Source organism: Triturus cristatus, chromosome 2_1 (assembly GCF_964204655.1).
Source record: "Triturus cristatus chromosome 2_1, aTriCri1.1, whole genome shotgun sequence".
In the NCBI taxonomy this organism is placed as follows: domain Eukaryota; kingdom Metazoa; phylum Chordata; class Amphibia; order Caudata; family Salamandridae; genus Triturus; species Triturus cristatus.
This window is the reverse complement of record NC_140581.1, coordinates 44,852,065-44,864,757: the sequence shown is the minus strand read 5'-3', so window position 1 is coordinate 44,864,757 and position 12,693 is coordinate 44,852,065. Positions and strand designations below refer to the sequence as shown.

General features: G+C 45.5%; 1 protein-coding gene across 1 annotated transcript in view; it reads right to left on the bottom strand.

Moving 5' to 3' along the window:
- The window catches only part of LOC146863688 (killer cell lectin-like receptor subfamily B member 1B allele C), a 184,346-nt gene extending 173,670 nt beyond the window's left edge, over positions 1 to 10,676 (bottom strand). The window contains exon 1 of the mRNA XM_085627826.1: positions 10,520 to 10,676. Coding sequence (XP_085483952.1) covers positions 10,520 to 10,619 — 100 coding nt within the window. The 5' untranslated portion in view covers positions 10,620 to 10,676. The remainder of the gene's footprint in view (positions 1 to 10,519) is intronic.
- Positions 10,677 to 12,693: the final 2,017 nt, after the last annotated feature.

Genomic DNA, 12,693 nt, shown 5'->3' with positions numbered 1-12,693 from the left:
TAACGTGCTAAATGTCCTGCATATTGTGGTATGGATGATTGTTTTACTGTGCTTTGCTCATTATTGTGTTTTTGTCCTAAGTGTGTTTAAGTTTAAGTATCAGATCAGTTACGTTCAAGAGTAAGTACCAGAGTAGCTGTTGTCAATATGCCGCTCTTTTCAAAGTTAAGACAAATTACTACTCGAAAAGGGGTGCTTGAGGAGGCAGTCCCTATTCCTCCTAGGGACACTCCAGGGCATTTCATGTATCATAAACATGGCTTAGATGCCATATTATTTCTAGATCTATGGGTGGACTACACCAAAGAGTTACCAGAGAATCAGAGATGGCCCGTAGCTGGGACCTGGGATGCAGACTGTATCATGAAAGTAGAAGAAGAGTTGTGGAAGAGGAAAGCTAGACAGTCACAGAAAGACGCTATTGAATTATGGCGTAAAGAGTCGCATAGGCGCACCGAAAAGGCGCTAAGACAGGAAGAGAGAAGTAAGGAAAGTGCAAATAAGGTCCGAGAGAAGCAGTTGATTGAAGAAGGTACACGAGTACAAGCAGAACAAACAGAGAGACAAAGAAATGCCCTTATGAAAGGGATGTATCCCCTTCTGGCCGAGGGTTTGCCTCAGGCCACTACGGCCATACCAAAAGACTTGCCACCCCCATTGTTTCCAATAAAGGTACATCCTAAAGGACATCCTAGAACCGCAGAAGATATTTTTCTTTCCTCATATTTAGATGATACAGTTCCCGAATATGCTAACCCCGCACCGCACAGACCGGCTGCTGGGGGGGTTCAACATCAAGACCAAGTTCTTGTCCCGGTACCACAGCAAGCTCCGACACAAGTCACGACACAAGCTCCGGCAAGCACATCTGCTGCCGCGTCTGTCCCCGCAACTGTTTCCACAGCCGTGTCTACACCTGTAGTGGCTGTAGCACGTTCAACGAATCCTTTCACGTCTGACACCTCAGAGGGGGCTACTGGAGGTGCTGCTAGCCTCCATTTTACGCCACCCAAAGGGAGTAAATTTTCTTTCCTGGAAACAGCACACACACGCACGCCCAAACTTATAAATAACCGTACGCTTAAGGAGCTTATGGTGGATTGTAGATATGATCCGGTGCCTGGTAAAGAGGATGAAATGATTATAACATCATTACGTATTAGACGAGCTGCAACATTTTTAGGAAGGCTGCCAGGAATGGCCGCGCATTTAGATAGCATATATCATTTTGTCCAAACAGGGAAAGATCCTGAATGTATTAACAGAGCTATGGAATACCAGAAAGTCGAGATACAGGGAGAATTGTTACGTTTTCTTATAAATTGTGTGATCAGAAATCAAGACCGACCGGGGGTAGACCCGGAAGTAATGCAAACTCTTACTAGATGGAGTCAGAATATATCCGAGGGAAAACATGATAAACAGGGAAGTATAGTAGCCATGTGCCGAAAAATTAGGAAAGAAGTAGAACACATACATGCAGAGAGATTGGAAACAGACGAGTTCGAGCAGGATGAAGAGTTCGAATCAGGAGAGTCAGAAAGACAGGCAGACACCATAGCCTATGTAGGCAGAGGAAGGTCCTGTAATAATACCGGAGGTTTTTCTGATCCGATACACTCTACGCGTCCAACAATAATAAATATGAAATCTCCCGAGCGTTTGTTTCAAGCCGCAGATAAAATACTCCGAGAACGAAGGGGTTACCACCTCCTCGATTCTATGGACGAACAAGAATTAGCAAGGGCCGCTGTTCATTGGATGGACAGTCCCGGTAAATATGGTGATGTGACAGTCGCACACGCGTTTTTGAACCTCAGTCCAGACGAACAATGTATAGCTGGGATTTATATGATCCAGCAACTTCTTATACAATATAAGAGCCAACATGCTGATCCTGGTCCCTTACCTGATATGTTAACCGAACTTCTCACGAATAGATGGAGAGGATCCAGTAACAAGTTAATCAAAGAAATACTAATGTCACGTAAACAGTACATCCTTTTAGGAAATGCGGATCCTTTCTCGATTCCCAACAAAGAAGGAACACCGTATTATATGGATAGACAGAACCCTTTACGAGAAGTGCACCCAATAAAGGGTGATGACGATCAGTTTCATCGTGTATTTGTCTATACACCCCTATCAAAAATGGAATTATTAGAAATGAAGAAAGTAGTGCCCAGCCATGACAAAGACCCAGCGGGTTTTCACCGAGAAATTAAAGATATGTTACTGATGGGAGAGTACACCTTTCCTGATATTATGACAATATTAAAGGTGCTTTTACCTGCTGGCATTTATGAAAAATTGAAAGAAAAAGAGTGGGAAGTGGGAGACCAAAAGATAGATTGGACAGCATTAGCAGCGGAGGAAAGGGGCCGAACTGCAGGGTCAGGGCTCGGGGATAAAGTTAAACTGTTACCAGGTTTACTAGTACAGGTATTGCCACGTTTACTAGCAACGAAAAAGGAAGATTGGGGTGCAATCTCAGCCTGTAAACAAAAGCAAGATGAGGACACAAGTGATTATTATGCCCGATTTGAAAAATGTTTTGGTATAAACAGTGGTATAAAAGCAAGCAGTGATTCATATCCACATTTGTTTGTGACAAAATTGGTGGAAAATGCATTACCTGGAGTGAAAAATAGAATATTGAAATTCGAGAGTACCTGGCAAAGTAACACTCCGTCACAAATGCTACAAATGTTACAGTATCATCACAATAGAATTAGGGATGAACAAGAACACGAGCATAGACGCATGAAAGATACTAAAATGAAAATGCTAGTTTCTCAGACAGTGCCAGCGGATGGTCACAAAAAGGGCGCGACACATTCTGGAGACTCTGCAGTTCCTGTAAAAGGAACCTGCAATTACTGTAAACAGCCAGGCCATCATGTACACGATTGTCAAGTCCTGAAACGTAATATAGCCTCAGGTATTGCAAAAGAGAGACCACGATTAGTTAGACAAGATCAGAATGAACAAGGAACTATGCAGCATGGACAGTCCATGCCAGTTCAGCAGCAGTCTATGCCAGCCGCACAACAGTCCATACAGTTCGTGCCGGCTGCACCACCGTTGCCTGCTGCTGCCACACAAGTAACATCACGACAACTGTATCAGACCGCACAGTATGAATACCCTGAGTATCAACGTTATGCATGAAGCAGCCTAGAGAGGGAAGTTGACTTACCCCTTATCGAGATTCCAGTAGATCAAGAAGGACCTTATGTCCACAGTGAATTATTAGGTCATGACAGAAAATTTTTACTCGATACAGGGGCAAGTCGAACAACAATAAAAAGTAGTGAAGTTCCAGGGGCACCCCTCTCAGGCTCTAAAAATGTTTCCCTTGGTTTTTCCGGAAAGCCTATTGTTAATGAAGTAACACAGCCACTTCCACTTACGATAGGTCCCTTGACACGAACTACCGACTTATTGCTTACCAAATCATGTCCAGAAAATTTGTTAGGTATAAAGACATTGAAAGCCCTAGGGGCTATTATTTGTTGTTCTCCGGAAGGAGTAAGATTGTTTTTGCGTGATTTTAAAGGTCACTATGTATCCAGAGACATGGATTCCCGACTACAGAACTTACCAGCGCATCTATGGGCACAAGGCCCTACTGATGTTGGCTGCATGAACATTACACCGTACCGAGTCACACTGAAGGCAGGAGTGGTACTACCACGAATGCGACAATACAAGTTACCACCAGATGCTGTAGTGGCTTTACTGAAAATCATTGATGAGCTAGTCGCGCAAGGAGTGGTTGTAGAAACCAACTCCAATGTGTGTAATTCACCGATAATTCCGATTCTTAAGCGAACTGATCCTATGGCCCCACCAGTATATCGATTAGTGATTGATTTGCGTGAATTAAACAAATGCATTGTGCCACAATTCCCCGTGGTCCCCGATATTTCATCATTACTGACAGCCATTGATTCTCAAGCTACATTCTTTACCGTGATTGATCTCAAGAATGCCTTTTTCAGCGTCCCAATAGATCCGGAAAGCCAATACCTATTCGGATTCAGCTTAAATGGACGAAGCTTCAAATTCACACGCGCTCCCCAAGGATTTACAGAAAGCCCCAGCATCTATAGCCAAGCATTGAAACGAGAACTTGACAGTATACACATGCCCGTTAACACCGCATTGCTTCAATACGTTGATGATCTGTTGATCACCGCACGAAGTGAACCCGAATGTGAAAAAGCATCACTGACAGTTTTACATTTTCTAGCCGACAAGGGGCACAAGGTGTCCCCTTCTAAGCTGCAATTCTGTGTTCAGCGAGTTATTTATCTTGGTCACTCGCTGTCCAAGGAGGGAAGGCAGCTTACACCTGACCGCATTCAGTTAATTGCAAACATGCCAATACCACAGACGCAAAAGGAAGTGCGGGCTTTCATAGGCCTCACTTCATACTGTAGACAGTGGATTCCCCAATATGCATTTCTAGCGAAGCCACTCATTCAGTTGACAACACAGGAGGCAGCCACATTGACTGTCCTCCCTTGGACTCAGGAACACACACTAGCTTTTGAGAGCTTAAAGAAAGCTCTATGTCAAGCACCAGTTCTAGCGACACCATGTTACAGTAAACATTTTACACTCTTTGTTACAGAACGTGCAGGTACTGCCTTGTCAGTACTCACTCAGGAACAAGCAGGATCATGTAAGCCTTGTGCTTATTTCTCCAGTACATTAGACCCCGTAGCCCAGGCTTTGCCTGCGTGTCTGAAATCAGTAGCAGCGACAGCTTTAGCAATCAGACAAAGCGATGCCATAGTGTTAGGACATCCATTGACAGTACAAGTACCACATGCAGTAGAGGTTCTTGTGAACCGAACGCAAACACAACACTTGACCATAGCAAGACTTACTGGTTACGAATTGACACTGTTTCAGCCACACATAGAAATCAGACGTTGTAATACACTGAATCCTGCTACACTTTTGCCAGTAATTGGAACCGACCCACTAGCCCATGATTGTGTCGAAGTTATTGAAATAAAGACAAAACCCAGACAAGACTTAACAGACGTTCCACTGTTAGATCCAGACCTGACGTTGTATGTAGATGGTTCGTGTATGAGGACAAGTACAGGAAGTTTAGTTGCCGCATACGCAGTCACTACAGACACCGAAGTTATTGAAACAAACTGTATAGATACTCTGTCAGCTCAAGCAGCAGAACTTGTTGCTCTAACACAAGCCTGTATTCAAGCTACGGACAAGAAAGTCAACATATATACTGATTCACGTTATGCATTTGGAGTCGTACATGACTTCGGAGTGCTTTGGCGGGAGAGGGGTTATTTAACTTCTCATGGAACCCATATTCAACACGGGTCCCTCATTCATGCTCTGTTAGACGCGATTCATTTACCGACTGCAATATCGATTATGAAATGCAAAGCACACACGAAGGTTACTGATATCATTTCTCAAGGCAATGATTTAGCTGACAGAACAGCCAAACAGACTGCTCAGACTCATACATCCGACATGACAAAGCCAATAGTTCAGACCCCGACACAGTGTATGACAATTAAGGATCCCACACTTGATGTAATTGACATACAGACACATGCCACAGCAGAAGAAATAAAGAAGTGGACTGAACTAGGAGGGATCCAGACAGATCAAGGATGGATGACGAAAGAGAAATCCGTGTGGTTTCTCCCTGATTCCATGGTTCAAGTTATTATAGCTACAGTTCACAGTCCCGCACATTTAGGAGAGAAGGCTATGTTAGACAGCATTCAGCACATTTGGTTTAACAAACATTTGCGAGCAGCTGCTAAACAAAAAGTCCGTACCTGTATGATATGTTGTCAGTTTAATCCAGGGAAGAGTGTCCCCGTAGAACAGGGTGGATTTCAGCCTCCTGATCATCCTTTTGAAGTCCTCCAGATGGATTACATTCAGATGGAACGCTGTCGAGGATTCAAATATGTTCTCGTAGTTGTTTGCGCTCTCTCCCGTTGGACAGAGGCGTACCCTGTATCAGATTACACTGCTCCGACTACTGCCAAACAGCTAGTTCGAGAATTCTTCCCACGGTATGGATTACCACGTGTGGTATATTCAGATAACGGCCAACCCTTCTCATCTGAATTAATGAAACATGTTTCGCTTCTGCTGGGATATCAGTGGAAGTTCCACTGCGTCCGACACCCCGAGGCAGCAGGTCTCGTGGAACGACATAATCAACTTTTGAAAATCAGATTGTCAAAAATATGTCAGGAAAAAGGTGTTGACTGGATAGTAGCCTTACCAGTTGCACTATTTTACATGAGAATGGTACCACACTCTCGAACAGGGCTATCCCCGTATGAGGTGATCTTTGGCAGACCACCAAATATGTGGGGGACGCCTATACCACGTAAAATAACTGATGTTGATTGTAATATGCTGACAGATTACCTGGCTTCCTTGATGTCTGCACTACAATCTTCTCGTTCACAGGTGGTCGCAGCTTTTCCTGACAACACTGAGGTGAAACCCCACGACGTGGTCCCCGGGGATTTCGTACTCGTTCGGAATTTCGATAGGAAAAGCCAATTGGAGCCCAGGTGGAAGTTGCCTAGACAGGTCCTGCTGACAACAAGAACAGCTGTGAAGATCGAAGGGAGGAAGGGCTGGCTCCATTCCAGCCATATTAAAAAATTTCATGGACTTCCTCCTGATATGAACAATACTTCACGTGCATCTTCTCCCATTGACTCAAAGCTACCTTTGGCTGAGGCCAGTAGCTCCGAACTTTATAAACAAAAACTTAGGCCCAGGCCTACACCGTCGGACGATTTGATTGTTTAAGTCCTCTCCAAGGTGAAGCGGTTGAATCTGTCCTGACATGTCTCCTTTAGGTCTGAATCATGAAGAGTCCAGAATAATAATGAAAAGACATACTTACTGTAAATTACTGCGTAGCCACTGTATTGTGACTTTATTAATTTTGTTTTTCTTAAGTTTTATAATAGTTACTGCAAGTATATTATTGCATATGTATTATCCTGTTTCTAGACGTGCTATTAATGTAACCGATGAACATTCTTTTAGTGACCTACCCCCACATGAGTTGTCCTACAGACTTGCGCTGCGTAATAACACTTTCATTAGTATGTTACATCATTCTCACCAGACTAGTAATGCCACTAATTGTTGGGTGTGTGGTCGACTCCCTCCCTATCAGAATAACAAAGGAGTTCTGCCTTTCTTTCCACATCCGTTCACATATAATGGCACCTGTGGAGCATGGTTTAGTTTATTGAATTCTATAGATTCAAACACAGCAGTTTACCAACACCATTGGATATGGGGAAATCTGAATATAGTGTTATACAAGGTCTGTCACCCTGATAAGGAGGGTCACCCTAGTAGAACAGGTACTGATCTAGAAAATGAAGTATATAGATTAGGTAATTTTACACCTAATCTCATGATTCTGAATGTCAAATCCGAAGTTGAGCTAATTTTGCCCACTATGTCAGTATTCCCAGTTAAAGGTGAATTATGTGTAAGAAAAGTTGGTTCCATACCTATGGGCCATAGCAAATGTGTTACTACAGTAGAATATAGTGATGAAGGAAAATCTACATTTAGAGCTTCCCGCCATTCCTACTTTATATGTGGTCAGACGGCATACATGCGTCTACCTCTAGATTGGGATGGTACCTGTTACATTGCATTTCTTTTGCCACCTGTTTTCTTAGCTCCTCCTGATTATTATCGAAATACTCGTTTAGCACACAATAGAGAGCGAAGAGATCTCCCAGTTGTCGATTATACTGAGACGGCGTGGGATAAGTATGTAGATTTCAATAAAGGTATTTTCCCATATATAGGTACAATTACTAATAGTAAACTGATACGTAGACTAACCAAGACCCTTGAAGCCGTAGTGAATGAGACTATAGCCGCCCTAGGCAATCTGACAGAGGAACAATCAGTGATGAGGATCGTTGTCCTCCAAAATCGGCTTGTCCTTGACGTCATCTTGGCCGATAGGGGCGGAGCTTGTAGGGTCATCGGATCCAGCTGCTGCGTATTCATACCAGAAAATTCGCCATCTGTATATAAAGCTATAACACGCCTTCATAAGATTGTGAGCCAGATACACGAAGACCCAGGCACTTGGACTTGGTCCGGGTGGTTTTGGAGTCTGATATCAGCCTGGGGATGGAGAGTTCTATCCTTCCTAGGTATTGGCCTTCTTATACTATTCAGTTGCTGCTTATGTCTGCAATGTGGACCAGCGATTTGTGGTCTGTGTGCCACATCGTGTATTCCACATCAAGGTTTTCGCTCAAGATCCCGGAAGAAGAAAGAAGAAGAAATGATGCTCGATGAGCAAATCGATGGATTAATGAAGATTGATGTTTCTTGACGGGCAAGTAAGGGGACAAGGAGGGAATGTGGAAAAGTGGATTTCCCTGGTCAGTTATGTCCCCTATCTTGGACCCCAACGGTTCTATATGCATGTTACAAGTACATGTATGTTCTCTCCAGTTCCAGTTTTGAAGACGCAAATACATGTGCGTCCACCGTCAACATGTTCTCTGTCAGATCCGCCATCAATGGGCCGGATAGTTAATTCCTAAATAGGAAAGGCCACCGACTTTATATGGCTTAGCTACTCCATTTTCACAGTTCAGGCAAAGTAGGCCCGATTCTGTCCTCGAAGCCTTTTCCTGCTCTCTGTCTCTGACAAGCGTCAGCTTGAGCTCGCAGCTGCATCCATGAACTTTGTCCTATTTCTTGTGCAGCTAACGGTGCCTGCCTCGGCCAGTTTAGCCTGTCTGCCAAGAAGCTGTATTTCACCTTCGAATTATCTACTTTGCTCTTCAGCCGATGCATTCCTGTCTAGTGATTTAGGTAAACATTTCCTTTAGCTCTCGTGCAAAGGGCTGTCCTCCTGCAAGTAATTCATAGCCCAGTTGCCATGGAAAGTTTTCTGCCTCATGCATTTCACATAGACACTTAGACGTTTGTGCACGCACACAGTCAGTATAGAATAGATTATGTTCGAAGTCCTTCAGTCCTTCCTTGTGGATAACATAGTTCTTTAAACATAGGATGTTAGATATGATTTAGGATTAGGTTGACTTGACCCTCAGACTTTTCGTCTCCACACGTAGAGTTAATGTCAAGTCCCCTTCATCCCCCTAGTTACACGTCAATTACACGTCATGCTGCTGCGCGCGCATCTATGTCAAGTATTATCTTATAGAACCACCTATATTTGATAACTTTAACCAATTATGTTTCTTTTTACTCCTTATTACGCCTAGTTTCGTTTATGTCACTTTTCTTATCAAATGTTACGCCTCCTACATTCGTTTCATTATAATGTAATAACTATAAAAATGTATGTCTAATAATAAAGAATCGTACTTCACTTCCTGAACCTTCTTGGTGACGGAACCTGAGGTCCGCCACTCGAGTAGGCTATTTTGGAATAAAGCCCATTCAGAAACCTCTATTACCACGGATTCTGCCTCTCATTATTCTGAGCTATTTGTTTAAGTTCCAGCATTAAATTCAGATCGATAATGGATAAATATATTTTATTTACCACAGGTCCCAGAAGTGAACACTGGGTGATACAGAGAAGACGAGGGAGAGACAACGAGGGTGGTCCAGAAGTGAACACTGGGTGATACAGAGAAGACGAGGGAGAGACAACATGTGTGGTCCAGAAGTGAACACTGGGTGATGTAGAGACATTGAGGGAGAGACAGCCAGCGTGGTCCAGAATTGAAATCTGGGTGATACAGAGAAAACGAGGGAGAGACAACAAGTGCAGTCCAGAAGTGAACACTGGATCATACAGAGATGAACGAGAGACAACGAAGGTGGTCCAGAAGCGAACACTGGGTGATGCAGAGAAGATTAGGAAGAGATAACAAGCGTGGTCCGGAAGTGAACACTGGGTGCTGCAGAGAAGATGAGGGAAAGACAACGAGGGTGGTCCAGAAGTGAACACTGGGTGATACAGAGAAGACGAGGGAGAGACAACGAGGGCGGTCCAGAAGTGAACACTGGGTGATGCAGAGAAGACGAGGGAGAGACAACGAGCGTGGTCCAGAATTGAACACTGGGTGATACAGAGAAGACGAGGGAGAGACAACATGTGTGGTCCAGAAGCGAACACTGGATCATACAGAGAAGATGAGGGAGAGACAACATGTGTGGTCCAGAAGTGAACACTGGGTGATGCATAGAAGATGAGCGAGAGACAACGAGCGTGGTCCAGAAGTGAACACTGGGTGATGCAGAGAAGGTGAAGGAGAGACAACAAGCTCAATCCAGAAGTGAACGCTGGGTGATGCAGAGACGTGAGGAAGAGATAACGAGGGTGGTCCAGACGTGAACACTGGGTGATGCAGAGAAGATGAGGGGGAGGCAACGAGGGTGGTCCAGATGTGAACACTGGGCGATGCAGAGAAGATAGGAGAGACACTGATGAATGTATGTGTTGCTAGTAAGTAACACTCACCTGGGGTCTGTGAGCTGCGCGGGTTGGAGCCACCGTCTGCCGCGGATAGCCCAGCCCCCCCCGGGAGTCTGAGGTCTGCGTAGGTGATATCCTCAGCCATTTGAGAGTGCTTCAAGAGATCAGATGGTGGAGGAGAAAGATGCGAAAGAGGAAGTGAAAGTCTCAGCAGCTCTTTCTTGCTGCCACCTCCTGCAACAGACACAGCTAGGAATGAGCAGCGTCAGCGGCACAGAAACTGAACTAACTGATGAGTCAGCACAAACACATCCTCCTCAGCAAGGGATGACACGAGAAACTCCCCACTCAATGCAGAGGAGTGACAGGGACCTTAACACCATCACATATACTCGATGGCAGCTCACAGCTGGGCATTGCCAGGGTGTCTGGATTCCAGGGACATGCAGTGCCCCTGGGCACAAAGCGCACATGTATCCACCTTGTGCACTTCGAGGGCACTATGGCCAGGGCACTATGGTTTTACAGAAGGGGCTGCAGGGGCGTCAGTGATACTGATGGTGCTGGTGCACATGTCGCGCCAAAGCTATCTGGAGAGGGGGTTCCCTTATTTGCATGGCGTCGCCACTCACGCAGGTGCAGTGGCAAAGGGGGCTTTAGGAGGCACAGTGACAGCACACCAAAAAAAGGTGGCACTTTGCTAGTGTGCCGCATGAGGGCAGAGCTGTGGAGGGGACAAAAGGGGGATCCATGGAGCCAGATGCCCCCTCATTGGCAGGCACAGTCACTGGCTGCAGTCACTGGCAAAGGGATCCCTGCGCCCTCTTTAAACAGCTGGCGGCCGCCGCCTGCACTGAGAGACAGGCAACGCCCTGAAGCATCCACCCCCTCCTTCACTGAATTTGTGGACCTCATGGCAGGACCAAGATTGGAGCTGCCATGGGTGCAGAGCATTTACGATAATAGGGCAAAATGCTCCGCTTTGCATCTGGTGCACCAGGACCCGGTGCTGGTTCTGTAATCTGGGCCCAGGACTCTTTGAGTCAGCTCTGACATCTGGGCACTCCTCAACACATGCCCCCTTAGGCCCTCCCAGCACACCTGACTAGTTGATTCTGTGAGAATGGCGATGAGTAGCTATCGTCTCAGCCACAGACATGTCTTATACGCCATAAATCCTCTTTGAATGTTCTGTGGCGACCATGCTGCCTACAAAGGGCCGTATTACAGAAAGTGCCCCAGGGGGCATCTGACCTTTAATCCCATGTTTGAATCCCTGGGGTACTCCTGTATTAAGGAACACAAGGGAACACTTTCAGTTGTGCAGCCCCTGGCTCCCAGTCTGAATGATGGGGGCATGAATGTTTAACTTGCGGAATTCCAGAGGGATGGTCCCTCATTTACATGTGTATGCTGTCCCCATTAAACGCAGAATCACCATCACTCCTGCGCCCATGCCACATTATAAGTGGGGAGCAGGAGCAAACCGGCAGTCAAGGCCAGAGCTGAATTTGTAATAACATAGTTTCCGGTGGCCAAACTTTCTTATAAGCTGTCTTGTATGTCAGGCACCGGTGCCATGCATTGGCACTAATGGAGATGCCCACCTAAGGTGGATTGCAGTGACAGAAGCAACCCCCTGATCCTCAAGAAGGGTTTGGGTGGGGTAGGGTCCCTCCGGCTGAGAACATTTTGAAATTTATGGGCCGAAACGATGCATTTTGTACCACATTTTCCAAAATAATCTGAATAAAATGTTAATCATTTGAAATAAAACGTTGTCATTTGCTGCAAGCTCTTCTTCGTCTCCACCTTCTGTCTCGTCTTCTCTTGCCATCTTCTCAGTGCATTCATTATCTTTCCTTGTTTATCTACTCCCACCCCTTTCTTCTCTCCTCTCTTACTGCCCTCTGTCTTCTTACTTTATGTTATGTTATGCAAATTTGCAGAGCGCACTATCACCGGTGAGGGTATCCTGGCACTGAGCAGGTGTGAGCCTAGCAGGGCGCTCTATCACCGGTGAGGGTATCCAGGCACTGAGCAGGTGTGAGCCTAGGCAGGGCGCTCTATCACCGGTGAGGGTATCCAGGCACTGAGCAGGTGTGAGTCTAGGCAGGGAGCACTATCACCGGTGAGGGTATCCTGGCACTGAGCAGGTGTGAGCCTAGGCAGGGCGCTCTATCACCGGTGAGGGTATCCAGGCACTGAGCAGGTGTGAA